The following is a 20215-nucleotide window of genomic DNA, read 5'->3' as shown; positions in this document are numbered from 1 at the left end:
GCCAGTGAAGCAACGTCCTCCACAACTAGACTGAAGAACAAAACGACAGCAACTTGTCTGTTCCCCTTCCCCCAATTTCCCAGCGCTGTTCCCATCCCCCCAACTCCCCAATAAAAATCTTAAAAAAAAAAAAAAAAGGAAAGAAGGAATTGGGACATTGTACACGGTAACTGGTTCCAGTCAGTGTTCACAGCCCATCTTTTAGTGATCCCAGTTTCAGCTAGACACAGCTCCAGGCACAGTCTGTTTGGATAAATGGCAGGACTATGAAAGGGTCATTAAAATACCTTATTTGCATCATGAAAAGATTAACTTATAAAGTATCTGCCTTCACAGCCAGACTTAAACTCCAGAGGACAGAAGCTTGCCCTCAGGGAGCAAATGAATAATTAAAGCTGGTGCTTGGTTTACACTAGTCTCCAAATGAGGATTTGTGAATGAACAAAGGAATGAATGCATTGCATGGTAATTGGCATCTGTGTATTCACACCTCTTCAGTTTTTTCCACTACTCCCACTTAACAAATTATTAAGCACTGAGAAGTAACCTCATATTGGCAGTGGCCACACCCTTCTGTGTGCACCTCCCTTTTCCGTTGAATTTTGCACCATGTTGACAAACGGTGGTTTTCTATTGTCACATTGTAAGGCTATAGATGTCATCATTAGCTCTCCTTTCTTCTCATGGCGACATCACACAGGCAAGTCTTGAATTAGTTCCATTCATTGTTATTTATGTGATAATATTTTAGGGTATATTTATTTCAAAAAGAATAACGTATTTAGCAAATGTTATGTATACAGGAGATTTTAAGTTGGACGGAGTGCAGCAATTAACACTAATGAGTCTGCTGTTCGCATGTACTATTCTTGGTGTTATAATCACGATTCACCAAATGTGGAGCCTCAGTTTGTTCAACAGATGCCGATCTTAATGGCCACATTCTCTTCCCACGGATACGTTAGCTTTAGTTAAATGTACCATTAAAAATAACCATTTAAAATGTTAATGAAAACAGTGATTGCATCCATCAGGAATTTTTGTTTTAACTTCTGCTTTATTACTTCTTACTTTCAAAAGCACTTTGGCAAGGCCAGAAGCCTAGTGCCTATGTAGGGTGCTTTAAACAAGGTAAAAAAAAAAAAAAAAGAAAGAAAAGTTCAGTTCATTCCAGTGAAGGTCTGGTGTGTATAGGCAAGAGCAAGAAAAGGGGACTCATGGGGAAAGCTAATATGACTTCTGTTCACAGCAGCCCAGAGACTACAGCCTGTATTGTGAGCACTAACCATACTTAGAAACCAACTCCCCTGCGTTTTTATCGCTTCTTTCTTTTCAATATTCATTTAGGATATGGGAGGCAGAATTAGGTAAATGGGGTCCTTGGTAGTCCAACAGGTTGATGTCCAAGTATCTTGTCTCCCTGAAAGTACCCTGTTATTCTATCACACAAGAGGATTAAAGAGGGGACAACACCAGGCTCTTGCTACTTAGGAATAAGGATCCGATATGTCCAGAACAACAAGAAGCCTGGTTTGGGCTTTCTCACTAGAAGATGGAGCTTGTAAAGCAAAGGATTATCAGATGCACAGGAAGAGCTCTGTATCTTTCCACATTATATGCCAGTCATGACCTGAGACAGAGTCCTCGAATGAGGCTGCATGGTGAGTGAGGGTAGGTCAAGGGAAGGTCTGTGTCTTGGGAGAGCTCATGTATTGAATGGGTATGACCCAGGCCTCCTCTTGCGGCATTTCTTTCTGGATGGGCTACATAACTCTCCAGGCCTGGCGAAGTCCATTCAGGGCAGTGTGACTGGTCTGGGCTGGGGAAGGGCTAAATGGCGAGGGGTCCACCGGCTCTGGAAGCATGTTTATGAGGATCACAAGGGTGAGAAAAACACGACTGTTGGCTTAAGAGGTTAGAAGCTCAGGCTCACCTTCTTCTCAGCTTTTACATGCTGTTTTGGAATACTTTAAAATAGGTGGGCATAAAAAATGGGGTGTACTAGGAGGAATTTCTTCTGAGGCACTAATGATAGCAAAGCCTCAGGTGGGGTTAACTTTCTAACCCTGAAGCTTCTGTGGCTTCAAGGAAATAAAACTCAAGCCAGCTGGGGATGATGCTATTAGAGACTCCAAGTGGTTTTTTACAAAATTGGTAATGGGAGGTACATAATATAGACTTCAGCTAGCCTTTGTTCTGGTTCCTGGAAGGTAGGCTCTAGGATCTTGGAATTTTCCAAGTACAAACGGTCCGTGATTTACTATTGTTCGACTCATGACTTTTCGACTTTATGATGGTGCAAATGGGATACGCACTCAGTAGAAACCATACTTCGAATTTTGAATTTCGATCTTTTCCCCAGGGCTAGTGATATGCAGTCTCTTCCGATGTTGGCCAGTAGCTGCGGCTGCAGCTCCCAGTCAGCCGTGCAATCACGCGAGTCAACAGTGGACGCTCTACAGTATGCTGTGTTGCCAGCGTTTTTTGGATATTGCGTATTTGTTTTCATATACCATCATGTGTACAAAACACGCTGTGTCTCCTGCTTGTGGGAAGAAGAAGAGGAAGGCAATTACAGATGCTCCTCAACTTATGATGGGGTTACAACTCAGTAATGTAAATGTTTTGAGCACATTTAAGGTGGGCTAGGCTAAGCTTTGATGTTCGGTAGGTTAGGTGTATTAAATGTATTTTCAACATAAATTTTCAACTTGAAATGGGTTTATTAGGAAGTAACCCCATGTTAAGCATCTGTAGTAGGAGTTTTTGTTATTTATGTTGGCCCCCCTTGGGCCACAGTTAATAATGTATGCTAATGAGGTGACGCCTGTGGATTCCCTAGAAAGTTTATGCTAACGAAATGACTCAGAATGGGGCTGGCCATTCCAGAAAGACCAGCCATGTGGTTAAAGGCGCTATGAGTCATGTGATAGTGATATCAGCTTGACCTCCTGGCAGGGGAGGGGACCTGGAGAATGAACTCAAGAATGATTCAATCAATCATGCCTAAGTAATGAAACTCCATTATAAACTCTGGGCAACAAAGTTTGGGTGAGCTTCCCTGGTTGGCCCCGTGCATTGTCACACTTCAGTGTTTTAGGAGGGTAATGTGTCCTGACTCCATAGGGAGAGGGCAGTGGAGACTTTACATTTGGGACTCTCAGACCTTGCTCTATATGTCTCTCCCTTTGGCTGGTTCTGATTTGCATCCTTTTACTATAATAAAACTGTCACTAATCACAAGTATAATACTTTCTTGAATTCTGTGAGTCATTCTAAAAATTATAAAATCAGAGAGGATAGTGTAGCTGATCAGAAATGAGGGTGGCCTGAGGACCCTGAATTTGTGGTGGTGTCTGATGGGAGGGCTATCTTGTTTGAGAACTGTGTCTTTAAACTTGAGTTTGGCAAACTCATTAAAGAGGAGCATTTTTAAAGTTTTATATAAAATTCAAATTTGGGGAGATTGGGTTCTTAAAGCTGTCTGTGAATCAGATGGAACCAGGAATTTTGCTTTTGTCTGAGACCCTTTTTATTATTGAAGCTGATCATGGCTGTTCACTCTCACCTACTCCTCCAGCCAGCCACCCAGATATGGTATCCATTTTCTTAATTTTTTAACCCAGTTGGGTTCCTAAGAGTCAAATTTCAGCTCCTCCCTCAGAAGTGATTACTTCTGATGTACAGTTAGTGAACCTCACCTCTTTGGATTGTGGGTTGCTTATTTCTCACCTTCTCTTGCCATCTCCTGTCTGTCCTGAGCAATGCTATAGGGATTCAATAGAGATTCCGGAAACATTTCATGAAGGGAGGAGCTCTCAGCAAGAATAGAAAAACAAACAGTTTTCATGAGTAGAAAAAGGAGGTGGCTTTAGAAGGTAACTTAGTTCCTTCTGTTGTTATCAGGTAAGATCTTATTAAAACCAACCCTTAAAGATAATCCTTATTACAGTGACTTTAAATAAAGTATGTATCCTCTCATGTTTTTGGTATCGTTTCCTAAAGTCTTACTCCAATATAACAATCAAGAAATTCTTAATACTTTATCTGTGTAGCTTCCCGTGGTAATTTGTGCTTATTTCTTACGATCCTTAAGGGAGAAAAAGAAAAACTTTCAGAGAATCTCTTTGCTTAAGTGAAAACAAATATTGTAAATACCATAGTTCCCTTCAGGGAGAGAAGAGACATTGATAGAGAGCCTTCAGCCTTCAAGTGATTCTTCAGAATTTTGTCCATCCTTTCCTCACATGATTTTCATTATGATCGGCTTTATTTCCTATCTTATTCATGAAAACTTCCAAGAAGCAGTGCAATCAACCACAAGGTCACTGACTCAGGTCAATAAAGACACATCTCCTTTTCACGTTTATTTCATTTTGTTTTAAGATCACAGAAGAGCAGAGCATTCATACGTGTAAAGTAACAGAAGAGAGGAACAGAATTTAAATACATTGAAAAAGAAAAGAAAAAAAGCTTTTTTTTTTCAATTTTAATTTTTTTTTTAACACACACTGCGCTTTTTATTTTCCTTTACAGAGCTAGTATCCAGGGAAAACAATCCACCCGATAAACAAAAATTTAAAAAAACCTTGAACAACAACAACAAAAAACAAACAGAAAAATGGCCATGTGTTTGTATCAAGAAAAGTTGTTTATGTCTACAGGGCTGAAAAAAAGGAATATATTTATATATTTATATATATATTTATATGTATATAACACTGTTAATAAGGAGAATTCTAACCAAGAGCAGGATTTATACACCATTCAGTAGAGCAGTGAGAAGGAAGTGGTGAAGCACTGGGGAGTGGGGGGGTGAGAGGAAGTAGGAGGTTTTCTCCCATGCTTCTCTCCCCCTGCAATTCCCTCCCTTTAACCTTCCCCCACTCCCAGTAAATACTTAGGGAGCAGAACTTGGCCATAATTCACCAGGATGAACCATTCACTTTCTCTGGTGAAGAGCAAAGACTTAGGGAAGTGGGTTCAAAAAGGCTCCAGAAAGCTTAGAATTACTGCTGTGTGCCGTGAAGCTAATAGTTCCATATGTTTTCTTCATTTGCAAAAAGCAGATTTTATCTCTGTGCCTGGCTTTACATCGAGAGAGCTTGTGCGGAGAAGAATGTAGCTGTAGGAGGACATCCAGGAGCACTACTCAAAAAAGAGGCGCCTCTGAAATAACCATGGAAATGGGGAGCTGTCCTACGGGCAGGTCATTCTCCTACCTAAAGAGAGCTTTGTAAATACTCTAAGCACATTATATATCCTTATCTACAAAAAGTGATAGTAATGCTTGAAAAGCTACCGCTGGAGAGATGCTAAGTTGAGCCTCTCGGATAGTGTAGGGCTGCAGTTTGATGGTTCAAGAAATGGGCTTGAGCTCAGTCCATCCAGAACATGACACGAGAAAGTAATTCCTGATTAACCCACCTGAGAAGCCGTTCTGCCTACCCTCTTCTCAGAGAACTTGACTTTCACATTTGATTTTGCCCTTCACAACAACTGTTACTACATTCAGCTCTGGAACCACCTAAAATGTGTTTTTGTCCTAGTTTCAACTAGTTTTCTTTAAGTGGTATTGACTCGTACTTTTTGAAAATGAGGTTTGTTTCCCCTCCAACCACTTGCTTGACTTCATAGCGTATAACTCAAATTTAGGGAAACTTATGCCAAAAGAAACTCCTTCCAGAACAAAATATACTATCTTGCTTGTTTCTCACAGAACAGCCTTTTGACTCTGCCTGGGGCCACATGCTTACTGCCATCAGCACAAGCAAAGAGCTTTCAAGGACACCACATTTACTATATAGTGAGGCACTTGGCCCAGGACGAGAGAAAACGGGTGTTTCTTTTCATACGCACAACTTCCTCATTTGTTACATGCATAATACCCAATCTGGTTATTTTCCTTCCTATGAAAGGTTGTTAGAATGTAGTTCAACAGTTAGATTTCATATTATAAATTTAAAAAACCCAAACCTCTAGCTGTTTCAATGCCTTCAGTTTAGTCTGACTGTGTCCCTTCTCTACATTGCTAAGAAGTTTCGATCAGAAGAGAGTTATAGATCCAGTTCAGGAACCCTGTATTTTCAGAAGTTTTGGCTTTTGAAATGGGGTTGATGGAATGATGGTTCTGAGAAGTGAAGATAGTACAGAGACCAAGTGAGAGACAACAAACAGCTGCTTGGAATGATTACCTGGGCATAGAACTATGTGAGTATTAAATTCTTAATCAGAATCACAGAGTTTAGAGTTGATAGAGATTTTGGAGATGTCACCAAAATCCCTCCCTTTCAGGATGAAAAAAAGCCAAGAGTCAGGAAGGTTAAGTGACTTGCCTAAGGTGATATATATAGCTTGTCTGTGGCCAGACCCAGGGCTAGAACCCAATTCTCTCTCCTGGCTCCCAATCCAGGATGCTTTTAAAGTTGTCATTGGTCTTGGTTAGAGGAGTATATTTTATGCATACTGTTAATTTGACCTAAATTTTCTTTCTGTAACAGTCTTTGCAGACAATTCATGTAGCCTCTGAAGTTATCCCTTTGATGACTCTTTATGTAGCAGTTGTTCAGATTGTAGAAAACACATCTATGTGTCATTCTGGTAAATGAATCAGGCATTTCAAAAAGGCTCCAAGAGAACGTACCTGAGAGAGACACTCCCAATTAAAATGATTCTGTCCTCATTTGCAATATTCAGGATAGATATGTAGAAATATAGGTCTTACAGATTAAGTAAAAGCAGTTATTTCCTAGGGTGACTTAGCAAAATATTTCTCAAAGATATAACCTATTTCTTATATCCCACAATTTCTTAGGATTAAGATGATGAAGAAGCTTTCCCAAAGTCTATGTTGGATGGAAAATAAAAATTAAGTAATATTTTGCTCATCCATGTAGGTAACTTCCTTGGAGCTACTGGTAAGTAACAAAAAGACACTTGGGGGTTGATGCACCTGACGCGTGAGCCCTGAAAACTCCTTCCTCCCTATCTTGTCATTTCCCTTATTTTGGGGTCATGTGAGACAATTGTGGAAGCAGTTGGGAGAAACTCCACTTAGGTCCTGAAGGAACAGAGAGGTGGCTACCTGTGACCGGTAGCAGGATATAAACCTCTAACAGTTCCTGTGGGTCTTACTCCTTCTGTTGAAGCCACCTCAAATTTGGGCCATTAGTGATACTTCTTCCCATTCTGACCTGTGAAATGCTTTGGTTTTTATTTATTTTTAGTCTATTTTATTCTTTATGAGTCATAGGTTTAGCTGAACTTGGGCCCTGCTTGAAAACTGAAGTTTACATAGTTTATATTATGTACATAAACTAGTGATTTACATTGATTTGCACATGATTGGTGCCTAATTTATTAATCAGCGCACAGTATGTAAATGTGCTGAACAGAAATCAAGATTTTAAAGTTTCCCATAATATCCATAAACATTTGCACTGGTGTAAATGTTAAACCCAAACCTAATGTTAACACCAGCTTCCTTACCAGGAGGAAAGGGATGTGCATTGCTGGGTGAAAAAAACTCTTTCTTGAATTTCAGTTGGCCACATTTGACAACATAGCTACATGCCAATGAGAATAGTTTACTTCTCTTCCCTAGTCTGTACATAAATGTAAACTCCATTTTGCATTTAGGGAGAAGTTTATAGATATTATGCCAACCATGATGGAAAATTTACATCACTGGGGCAAATGCAGTCTTTCAAGAAGAAATAGTTTAAATATGAAAGGAGGCTTTTTAAACTGATTTGCATTTCTTAATTCAGGGTCTTATCTCACTATTTTGTGGTATGTTTAATATCTATCTCAAAACAATAGCAGTTTTTATAGCTCAGCAATAGTATTACAGATATTTCATAAAAATGATAGTTATTGGGAACCAAGGCTAAATCTAAGCTAAAAGATGATGAAGATGAAGAGAAAATAAGGCCATGGTTACGCCCATGGAACATGGTCCATAAACAAATTCTTTTAAACAAATAATTACAAAATGGAAAAAATGGGGCTCCATGTCTTTCTAAATGAAGCATAGCTCTTTTTTTTAAACCAAATTCAGTACTTTTCTTCCTTTTAAGTTTTAACCATTACTCTAGATTTGTCTTATAATACATATGATATTGTAAATATAGCATCTGTAAAGATAAGGTTAAAAATAATACATACACACACATATATATATTATTTTTCCACAAGTCATTCAAGGCCTGAAAAAAGCAAAATGAAAAATCGGGGAGACAAGCCCATAGAAACAGTGCAACCACAACCAACCTGGGGATGGGAACTGTGACTCTGGAGTAGTTAAGAAGCTAACCACTTGGTAGGTGATAACTCAGGTACAATTTCATGCTGAGGAATTTAGTTTTTGTGTGCAAAGGAGGTAAGTCCATTTTTGGAGGGGAAACAGAGTTTTGTTTCTATCCTCCAAGAACATGAAAATCACGAGTACTTTTACAAGGTCTCTATGAATAGCCCCAGTTGTATGACTATGTAGTGAAAAAATGCCCATGGCAAGGGAGAAGTCTGTCTGACTTGGAAGAGAAGGCAATGGTCAGTGGGACAAGTCTTCCCAACAGAAAACTCAATGACTTTTCCCTAAGCCCCAGTTCTTTTAGGGAAAGAGGGAATTTATGTCTCAACACAAGTAAGACTTCTTCCAAGGCAAAACCTTCTGGTGAACAATTGCACAGAGGACGTAGTTCTGCAGTGGTAAAACCTAGGATTAGGTCTCATTCTTCAGGAAGTGCCCTGGGTCAAGGTCATTTCTGCTTTTTTAACTGTACATGGAGTCTAAGGATTTTCTTTTAGAAAGGGTGAAGTTTCATTTTCAGTACAAAGAACATTAAATATATTAGCCATTCAGATAAACTGATACATTTCACGCTTCTCAGAGTGTTGTTGACAACCAGTGGGTTCTTTTCAGTGCAGGGTTTCAAGCTTTGATTAACAGTGGACAAGATTCTTGAGGGGATTTATAGCAATATGATAAACTAAATTCTAAGCAGTCCCATGCTCAGACTCAGTCTCTTGGTGACAGTCCTCTGGCTCCTCCCTCTTTCCTGACATTTCTCCAAACTATGGCCTCCTCCATTCTTCGCATTGCTCAGAGATGTTCTCAAATCTATGAGATTTCTGAGGTCAAGTATGTGATAAAACAGGAGCCCGGACACATTTTTAACATTTCCAGATCCTGCCAGAGATATATGCAAACACCACAATATTCAATACATGTCTAATTATGTTTAATATATGGTCCCTTATATTAAAACTCAGGGAACAAATGGTGCTGACATGGCAAAGACATTCCTTTCAATGGAGAATCACTTTCAATAAAACCAAGACCTTGTACTTATGATAGGGTGGAGACAATAAGAAATCTAGGTGTATGATTAAAATCTGTGACATGCCACCAGGATCTCTTCCTGAAACTGATACTAAACTGAATTAACTCCTGTTACTTTTTCTCTTCTTATATATCGTTAAATTAGATGCACTCTTCTAAAGCTTCCACTTAAGGATGTGGCTGGTTCTTTGATGCATGGGGAACATCTATCATCAAGGATGACAAACTTTAATCCTGTACTGAGAAGACTAGACTGTCAGAGAAATCCCTGATTGTCAAAAATTGGTGCTGCATAGGAAGATGGCTCACTGTCCCTACATTTTAGGACCTACCTGATATATGCCAGGTCTTGCCACAAATAACCGACCCCCAAGCTCTATTGTCTAAACTGCAAAATCATAAAAGAAGGCTAGTGATGAGCTTCTAAAACAAACAATAGAATCCCCTAGAAGAAATTTCAAGAGTGCTGCTCATCAAGATCGTTACGTTCAAAGATGAGACTCATTGCAAAAAGCCTTCAGTTGATAAACTCTATCAAGAGAAATTGCAGATTTTCTTTCTTTCTGCCTCTCTTCCTCCTTCCCTTTCTCTCTTCCTTCCTTCATTCCTTCCTCCCTTGCTTCTTTCCTTCCTTGCTTCCTCTCTTCCCTTTTTTTTGAATTTGCAGTTATAAAGTTTCCTGGTTTATATCATGTGAACTGCTGTTTTTCGGGCTCCAAAACTAGGTGAAGTACTATATTTGGCTCTGCTAAAATACTTTCAGTTATGACCTCAAAAATAATTCCCTATCCTTTCATAAACTGAGCCATTTCCAATGCCTCCTACAGTCCAAGTGAAAGCGATGGTTGGTTTCCTGACAGAGATATCTACACACAGAGCCAGCTCTCTCTGTGAGGCCTTTCCTAAGAAAATCCTTCTGGTGTTGTGATGATGCCAAGCTTTGTGGTACACATACTACTTCTGTCTAGATTATTACAAGTTTCCCAGCTCTCTTGGTTAAGAAACTAAGTCATATTTCAGTGTTAGTGGCAAGATGACTCTCATACACGTAAACATCATATCCCCCACTGTATCTTTTTCAAGAGACTAGAAGCCAAAAGTGAGCAGGGAAAGTGGAATATCACGCCATTCCTGGTGGCTTGGCCTAGGATAATGGTGGCTTACTATGAACAATGGTGCTGAAAACACCATCAGTAGAACAGAAGGGAGATGATGTGGGCAACCAAATAAAGTATTGGCCTAAAACACTAGGAAAAAAATCTGCAAAGGAGCACAGGGGTGGATTCCTTTTTGCTATGGTCAGTGCTTTGTATTAGAGCTCCAACAGTATCGCTACAATCCGAGTAGGGACCCAGGCATCTGTCCAATTTTCCTGCCTCTCTCCCTCTCACTGTATCTTATCTGAAATAGGAAACAATCTCTGCTCAAGGGAATCCGTGGGGCAAATGCAGTGTTATCTGAAGATCAGGGAGGGCTGTTTAGGATCTCCACTTGGCTCCTCACCCTTTCATTGGGAATGAACACTTGGAGACCTTCCTGCTTCTAGGGATTTTCTCAATACATGCTACTCACTCCTGCAGCAGAGCAGGACCAAGCCTGCAACAAGCCAGAACAATCTATGAATCCCTCAGACTCATGGAACAAGAGCGAACTCAGAAACCTTCTCTCCTAGGCCACCTCATCCACATCACTGGTTCTTTCTACTGTTTGCTCACCCCATCAATAGTAGGCACTTTCATTTACAGTGATATTCTGAGTGACTCTCGACTGGGTTCTGATGATTGGACTAGGAGGACTATGAGGTTCTGCCCTTAGAAGGGGCACAGCTTGGTTGGAATACACACTGATGTCATGTGACAGCCATGGATGGGGGGAGGGACCCTGCTCCTTGCCTCCTTCCCCACCATGCCCCCCAGCAACTTGTCACAGCCGCGTCTCACAATTACAATGCGGGACAGTATCTACAGCACGAGTCTATGTACACATGGACCATTCCCTTGGCATGCTTTAGAGAGAGACACACACGCTCACACACATGTACACCCACGTGAGAGCGAGAGACGTGAGCACGCACGCACAGTGGAGAAAATTAAAATGGCACTTCCTAGCATTTGCGGCATGGCTAGTGCTCAGGGGGGTTGGTGGGAGCAAGGAGTGGTGGGGGTGGGGGCAGGGATTCAAAGGGAATATCTGGGATGGATGCGGGGGAGATAGAACACACTGGAGAGGGGGGGGACGTGGTCTTAAAAATTGGGGAGCTAGTGGAGGCAGGGAAGCCAGATAAAGGCTCAACACAGGACTCCAACTTGGATTCCATCGATAGTCTGAAACGGTTACGAGTCAGCTCAAATGAAAAACAGAATAAAAAGGTGATGGAAATATAAACACCAAAGGCAAGACCTTATTTTTTCTTTCCTCACAGATGAAAAAGGATGAAGAAAGGATAAAATGTGTGTGTGGGGGGTTAATATCCATCTGGTACTTCTTCCCTTGTCTTATTTTTACAACATCTGGATGTCCTTACCATGATGTAGTGTTTTTACAACATACATTTGCTTAGATATACACATATCCTGGTGGAACTTTTCCCACCCTGAGTTATACTCAAATGTTTATTGAAGGACTTTAAAAGTATTTTAAATGTTGTATTTTCTTCTTCATTTTCTTATTTCCCCCTTTATTTATAAACACACAAAGTTGTGAAATAAACGGTCTCCTCCCCCATCTCTCTCTCTCTCTCTCTCTTTCTCTCTCTGTATCCTGTGTGACGCATTTTTGTGTGTTTTTTTAAATTATTTTAAAATTTTTATTCTATTAACATTTGCTGAGAAGGCAGAGCAGAGATGCTGCCAGCAGCCACAGTGGTACGGCCAGATTGATGGATCCATTTATTCCTCTCACCGACCCAGGTCCTGCAGCGCAAAAGAGAGAGAAAAGAGAATAGTTACATCTGGCCCACTCTGTTACAGCTGACTGCTGACAGTATCAGAGGTAAGACCAGGCCAGGTTTCAGTGCCTCAAAGTCAGCATGCTTACGTACAGCCCAAAAAGGGCTCACCATCTTTCGCACATCCTTCTCCTTGAGCTGTAAGTATCTCAAGGGGTATCACTGGTTAAAACTCCTGTAAGTTCAATGGACTCTTATCAGAGAAGACCTGGGACTGGCTATCACTGATGCATCCGATGGAGGACCAGCCTTCCCTTGCATGCTCTGCTCTGCACAGAGACGCCAGCATTCATTAAGATTCCAAGCATTGGTGAGGGTCCTTCAGCAGACAGACACGGGCTCCTCCAGCCGATTCATCACAGCATCACCATTAATAAAACATGGAACCAATCTGTGACTCTCTTGTTTCTCAAGAGGGAAGCAGTAATTATTTATTGGCTATGGGGAAAGGAATTGTTTCAAAGTAATATGTATGACTGGGTGGCACCTTGGCTGCAAGGTGGAAAATAAGTCAACTCATTGCAGAGTCTTAAGAGGCAGCAGGGGATCATCTGGTGCAAACTCTTTATTTGACACATTAAAAATCAAAAGCAAAGGCAACAACAACAACAGAAGACAAGCAAACAAACCTAGAGAGGTTAAGAAGAAGGTCCAAACTGAGACTTGAACTTGCCCAGAACTCAACCTGGAGTGGCTGTTTGTGTGTTGCCCACTGCCACCCTCGTTTTTCCCGTATAGACATGATTTGAGGTATAGGGGTATAGATCCAAGAGGGAGGTTGAAATGGAGAGGAGAGTGGAGAAGGGGTCTGTGTGTTGACGGAAAGAGGAGGATTGGGGCAGAAAATGTAGGTCTGAAAAGCTTGTCTCCTATGCCTTTGCTTGGTGCTTTTTCTCCTTTTGTATAATTCTGTTCATATAGATCCATTAAAAGAAGAAAATAATTAGTATTTTTCACAACAAAGACTTTGGGATTTAAGGCTGACTGCTTAAATGATGACGTTCAAAAGAGATTAGGGTGATTGTAATTATGGGTCACTTTGAAGTTTTGGGGGCACGTATGCAAATTAATGTGTGTGAATGAGTATGTGAGTGAGTGTGTGTGTGTCTAAACCTAGGATGGTTTGTCAGTACAATGGAAGCCTCCTCTGATATGTGAATGTTGCCAAAATTGTCAACAAACATACTGTATCAGAGGTAAAATAACAGGAAAAATGTCGAATTCAAAAATGTTCCCTAAACTATGCTTTATGTAAATAATAATAGCAACAACCAAACAAAACCAACAAACAATGATGTAGCTGTTACTACAGTGTACTGCTATAAACATTTTATAAATAGAAGGAGACAAACAACCGTGCTACAAGGCAGGTACTATAATGAGCACCGTTTTACAGTGAGGTAACAGAGGACGAAAGAGGTGAAATCAATTGCAGAAGTTTATACAGCTGGTAGGTAGAGGAACTTGGGTTTTACCCAGGGTGCTTGCTCCAGAGTTTTTGACTGTCACCACTGCACAGTGAAGTTACCCACTGAAGGGGTGACGATGAGTCTCTAGTCAAACATTGGGCAAAAGAAATTTGGGCTTAAAACAATCGCCAGAACAAACAAAACAACTTGAAGGCATTTATTATCTTTAAAAAAAATGTTTTTCCATAGCATGTTTTGACTAGATGTCTTCTTGAGGATATTAAAAATAGTATTGAATATAAAAATATGAATATATACAAACTTTAAACAGCATAGTTATTGTGTAAAATGAGCTTTATTATATGTAAAGCTCTGAAAATACAGATTAAGAATTTAAATATTCAATCAATTCTTGAATTTCTGAATGGCTATAGGATCATATTAACAAAAAGGCAATTTAGCTACCTTCAGGTTCATGCCTTTCATGAAGAATTAAGGTTCAAGAAGATCATGTATCCTTCATAAAGCACCTGATTAGTAATTGTGGACCAGATGCTAGAATCCAGGTGTTCTGAGGCTTAGCTCAATGGCCCTTATAATCCACGCCCTCTTTTTCGCCCACCCCTGACTTTTTTGGCTTTTTGGAACCTTTAAGTTCTTAATGGCAGCTTCCTAGGGCTCCTGGCCTGATGGCCACGTGATTCCCTATCACTGCAGTTCCTCTATGTGCTCTAGATGGCATGAGCTCTGTGGCACATCTTTTTGAATTAGTGTGTCAGTGAAGCTTCCAAAAGAGAGAAAGACTACACACAAATTAAGGCCACACAGTGTTAAGCAAAATTGATTTTTGTTTTGCTCTAGGGATACTGTGAAACAGAAGGTTTTCAGAAACAGTCTAATTCTACCCGTTTCCTTAATCTCATTTTTAGTGCTGGGACAGGCTAGATTATCTTTCAGACATCTTGGAGTTGAGTGGTACCTGGGGAAGTCTAAAATGCCTCATGTTATCATTTTCTTTGAAGGGCAGTAAATATTGAGAAAGCAAAAATTCCATCATTGAAAAATACATGCATATGAAGCTAGATAAACATGTTGAATATAACATTCTTGCTAATGTATGTATACACATAGATACATAGATACAAAGAGAAGAATGTGTTATATGCATACTCTTAAACACGTGATTACACAGGTATTATTGGTCTTTTCATACACATAATTGAGAATTACTTTCTATTACTTTCACGGGCTAGTCTGTTTTACATATAGGGAATCCCAGTATATGATTGTGTTAATAATCTTTAATTTTATCCTTAATAGAATTATTATATATTCGAAGTGCATTTTGTGGCTCTGTTAAAGATATCTTCATCTCTATGAATTACTATTTATTAAGTGCTCTCACATAAGCTATTTGATATGCTTATAGGACTTGCTCTTTTCACAATTGGTTCTGAGAATAAATAGTCTTGAAAAAATGCAAGGATAAAGGGTGATAGTTGGGAAATGATCACAAGTGTGTATGTAATTATAGTTACATATACATGACTGCATTACAAGTGTGTATGTAATTATAGTTACATATACATGACTGCATAGAGACTTACTTCGGTTAATGGCCATTTCAGGGAAAAATAACCAGCAAAATCATTAATTATATTTTAGTTCATAGTTCTGAAATTTCTGCTTATTTGTGGAAATGCAAATGATAAATCTTATTTTCCACAGCAGATGGCCAGGCTCAGCAAGTGCTTTTATATACCGACAGATATAATGAAAGCAAGAGTCTGCAAACATAAATTAGCCTTAAGAATAGATGCGCAAATAGAGCCACGACTCAAAAATTGCTACATGTTTTTCATGTAACAGACAAAAACCCTATCTTGGTCTTTAGCCACATTCTATATGTGTGTGTGCACACACTTACGTGCGTGGTATCTAGTAAACATTCAATAAATGGTAGCATCATCATTATTGTTATTAACTACAGATGCTATCGCACAGAAAGGCACAAAATACCTCAATCAAAGGCACTGGTTTGTGAATTGGGTCAAGGCTTTTCATGTTTGACCTGAAGGGTCAAAATTCAGCTGCAGCAAGATTGAGAATCTTGAGTCAACACACCTGGTCAAGGTCCTTGAGCCCCCCTCTCCCCCAGGACGGGATGATAAGTGAGGCTGTATCGAGGTAAATGCTGGATTGCACTTTGTCATGACAATGCTTAAAAAGGGGATTTGTGATTAAGGAGAAGGTTGATAAAAACATCCTGAAACTGCGGAATACGAGAATTTTTTGGCAGAGTCTCTACTCTACAAATCTGATGCAGGATGCTGAGCCAATTGATTTATCTTTCAGTAAAATCTCAAAGAAAAGACAGGTAATTTTCAACACCTGCTTTAGAGAGAGAGCACGCGCTTAGGGACACTTTGTGATTCAAACCTGTCCAACACATTTTGTTGCTTCTCCTGAGTACTTAGGGCTCATTTCCTGGATTGGGGACTAAATTTATTCAAAATAATCATTAGTCACACCCTCAGCGATCCTTGGGCCTTCCTTTTAGGTACTAAGGGATCGAGGCCCGTCGTCATTTTATTCAGCCATACAAGAAAAGAAGGAAAGCCAGGCAAGTTTAAGTTTGGATTATTTTGGAGTTACTAAGGGCTGACTGACTGAAAATAAACCAAAAACCTAAACAATATACAAAACAATTGTTACGTGAAGGAGAAAAGTAATCTCCAACCAAATCTTAGATATTATCTAGATGCCGACTAAGGCACGTCCCTGTCCTGAGAACCCATGGTTAAGGGAAGTCTGATAAAACTGACTTTGGCGCCACCTGCTGTCCATTTTCAGCAAGTACCGCTTCCTTTGGGTGAATGAATTGGGGATTAAAGTTTATACTATAATCTCCAGGCTGGAGTAGATTAGAAGAGGAAATATATTGATGTTTTCTTTGAGCACTGTGTCTTGGAATTAAATTTTGGCTCCTCTTACATAATTCTTTATGTAATTCTCTCTCCTCTCTATAAAGTGAGTCTTGGGTAAGGCTGAAGTAGTCTCACAGTAAAGTTGGATTTACCACATTTTCCCATTAAAACAGCACCAAATATTTTGGCATGCAAAATTCTGAAATTTTAGGCCAATACTTAGATTTTCTTTGGGTGACACTAGGGATTTATCTCAATAGTCTTTGAAATAAAAACAAAACAAACAAACCAACAAACACGACCCTACGCCCTGTTTCTCCATTCATACCAAAGCCCTGAGATATCATATGCTCCATAAATAGCCATTTAAAGTTCAAATATAATTGATAATCATGGTAGTGGGGAGAGAAGAAGGGCTGAAGAGAATAGCAGTTTATACCTTTTTGCCCCAATGATCTTGGTCCTATGTATATATTTCCGATTGCCTCCTCCCTGAGGCCCTCTGTGAGGGCTTGCCAGAGCGAGCAATAAAGTGCTGGCCCTTTCCTGAGAGTCAGTAACACTGTATACATAATCTCTGTGGCTCTTGGTCACTGTGGGGTCTAAATCTCACAAGAATAGGTTTTCACTATGGATAATGATCTTGGTTGTCTCATCTCCTTTGAGGTTCAGCGTAGATGCCATCTTCTTCTGAGACAATTACAGACCAAGTTGGGTGGCCATGGGGGTAGTGTCTGGCCACCCAGATTCCTCTATGGCTCTGGTCTGGGGGCGGTCATTGTGAAGGATTTCTGTTAGACTTGCAAAGAGGACACCTTAGAATCAGTGTTGGCATCTTAGGATCCATTTCATGAAGCTTTGACCTGACTTCACTGTCTTTGTAAGGGAAGGTATGCGAATTATGTGCCATTAATACATGGCTGGCACAAAAGGGCAATTCCTGGGAGGTCCCAGCAGCCTGGGTGTGCTGCGGCAGGTGGAGGTTATATGAAGACCTGGGAGAATGCTGAGGCAGGTGCGAGTATTAAATGCTCAAGTGTTTCATTTTAGGAGACCTTGCTCTATTTCCCTTAGCAATGTATCTACTTGAATAGCCAACAATGGGTGGTCAAGTATATCTCTTCTGAGAGCCCTGTCATTGGGCAGTGAATATTTCCAAAAGTGCAGCTCTGCAAGAATTAACCAGAGACACTTAAAATAAGGAATGTGGGAGGGGAGATAACTTGTTCAATTCCAGATATTTAAAAATAAGTAACTGTCTAAAGCACTATAGTAGTCATGGGTTGGGCCAAGAGATTTTTTGAGACAATAAAGTTCACAATTTGGGAAAAGTAGTGGCAAATGTGTTAAGGAAATTATTATCACAAACTGTTGAGATGAAATAAACTCCAGTATATAAGACCCCGATACGTTACTGTGAAATTTTAATTTTAACATATAAAAAGGTAATCAGAAATAAGAACCATACCTTTTTGCTTGAAGTGCATGGTGGTGCCAATTTCTAAAAAAGAAACATTTAGCAAAACAAAAATATATAAAAAAATTCTTTGTCAATTGAGAATACACACAGAGGTAGCCTGGTACTCTCCACTGAAAGGAGAATGAGAGAAAAAGAGAAAAGAACATTCTAATAGGAACACATATCGGTAGAGACTGAAAGAAAGGCACGTGGTGGAAAGAGATTGTTTTGTTGGAACAAACGTTGTGCAGCTGAAGGTGGCAAAATCAATTTGCAACTACAAATACTTGATGTCATGTGTTATGTGTGTAGACACGTATAAGAACTCTGAGTATGGCATGTAAAAGATCTCTTGACTGTGATTTAGTGGAATGATTGAATGTGTCTGGCTCCCAACACCATGGTACCATGTTGCCCCTGGCTTGCTACACACTCAAGCCAATTGACCTTCTTGCTTTTCATCTGACATGCTAAATCCATTCCAACTTTAAAACCTTTGCACTTGCCGTTTCACCTGCTTGGAATGTTCTTCCCCCAGGTCGCTGAATGGCTCACTCAGTCACTTCATTCAGATTTCTGCTAAAATGTTACCAACTCAGGAAGGACTTCTCCCATCACCTTATCAAAAATGGTACCCTCCGTTACTTTCTATTCCTTTACTCTGATTTACTAATATTAATAGCACTTATCACTAATTGGCATCATGTTATGCATTTACTTACTTGCTTGTTTAGAGTTTCTCTATTAGAATATGTGCTTCAGTGGTAGCTGTGTATATGTCTCACCCACCATTATATTTCTGGTGCCTAGATTAGAGCCCGGCATGCAGTAGATATTTGATAAATACTTGTTGAACATATAAATAAATATCAGGATTAGAAGAGCTCATACAGGTCAAATACTGTATTCCCTTTTAAGTATCCTTATCACCGAGACCACAATACTCTTAGATTTTTAGAAGTAAACATGGAAAATTTTCATAGGATGCCATTTTGAATCTCAGGACCAACCGAATGGTTGGTCAGATATAGGAGCCCTAACTATGGCTGTGGGGTATGGATGTTCTTCTCCTTGAAGGTCAGGACCCAAGGCCTTGCACCCTTGGATAACATGCTTTCACTAAGGAAGGAAAGTGACTGGACTCTGAAGCCAAAGAGAGCCTTCTGAATTGGCCATCTAGTCACCTCACTGTCCTGCTTGAAACTCATTCGTGCTTTCTTATGGCTTCCAGGATAGACACCAAAATTCTTAGCATGGCGTCCGTGTCTGTGCCCCCTTGCCTCTCCAGCCTTATCAATGTTTATCATCTCTGTATTCCAGCCCAGAAGCCTTCCTTTATTCTCCATGGTACCATAGGGTCTGTGACTCAACTATATCTCTACCAGAAATTCCACTCATCTTTCAGAATTCAGTTATCACTTACACGGGGAAGTTAGTCTCCTTGGTAAAATTAAGTCCCTTTATTATAAGCTCTGCTCTGTTTCATAACACACATCTCAGTTTCAGTTTCAAATACATTTGCCTGGAGTTTTGATTAATGCTTGTCTTCACTACTGGACTGAGAGTTCTGTGGAAGCAGAGGCTGTGTCTGTCACTGTTCCATGTTGTAGCCCAGCCAGTGCATGAAGGTACTCTGAATGCTCAGTGAGCCCAAGTGGATGATCTAGAATCGTTGAAATATGAGAAACATAAATATATGCCAATCATCCTCCTAACAGAGGGTCTGAGACTCTGTTAAAACAACAGAGAGTCTGACGAGCTAAGTTCTTTATTTTCTGATTGAGCACAGAGGGGTCAGATCTTTAGAATCAGGTCTGCGAAGTTTCTGAGGTTCAGTGCAATCTAATAATTCCGACTCTCGCAGATTGTTCATTTGTCCATCCAAAGGAGTTCACAACTCGAAGCCCTCAAATAGCATGCTGCTGTGTTCTGGCATTCTTATGACGGTCATAAGAAGAGCAACACTGTCCTGGCATTTGAAGTCCTGAAAATGTTTGACTACAACTCAGCATTAGCAAAACAGGTGTCTGACAGGCTCTTCATCAGAGCAAGCTGTTTCTACATGTAAGGCAGTTTCCCTACACTGGTCAGATGTGGGGTGCAGAGGGAGACCTGTGTGAATGTTCTTTT

General features: G+C 40.0%; 1 protein-coding gene across 1 annotated transcript in view; it reads right to left on the bottom strand.

Annotated features, from left to right (window-relative positions):
* Window positions 1–4333: 4333 nt before the first annotated feature.
* Window positions 4334–20215, bottom strand: part of LSAMP (limbic system associated membrane protein) — a 299121-nt gene continuing 283239 nt past the window's right edge. The window contains exons 7-8 of the mRNA XM_019627181.1: window positions 18095–18127; window positions 4334–12255 (exon numbers count right to left, since the gene is read on the bottom strand). Coding sequence (XP_019482726.1) covers window positions 12158–12255; window positions 18095–18127 — 131 coding nt within the window. The 3' untranslated portion in view covers window positions 4334–12157. The remainder of the gene's footprint in view (window positions 12256–18094; window positions 18128–20215) is intronic.

Source organism: Hipposideros armiger, unplaced genomic scaffold, assembly GCF_001890085.2.
Source record: "Hipposideros armiger isolate ML-2016 unplaced genomic scaffold, ASM189008v1 scaffold_718, whole genome shotgun sequence".
NCBI classification, from domain to species: Eukaryota; Metazoa; Chordata; class Mammalia; order Chiroptera; family Hipposideridae; genus Hipposideros; species Hipposideros armiger.
The sequence above is the reverse complement of the archived record's forward strand: the minus strand, read 5'-3'. Positions and strand labels throughout refer to the sequence as shown.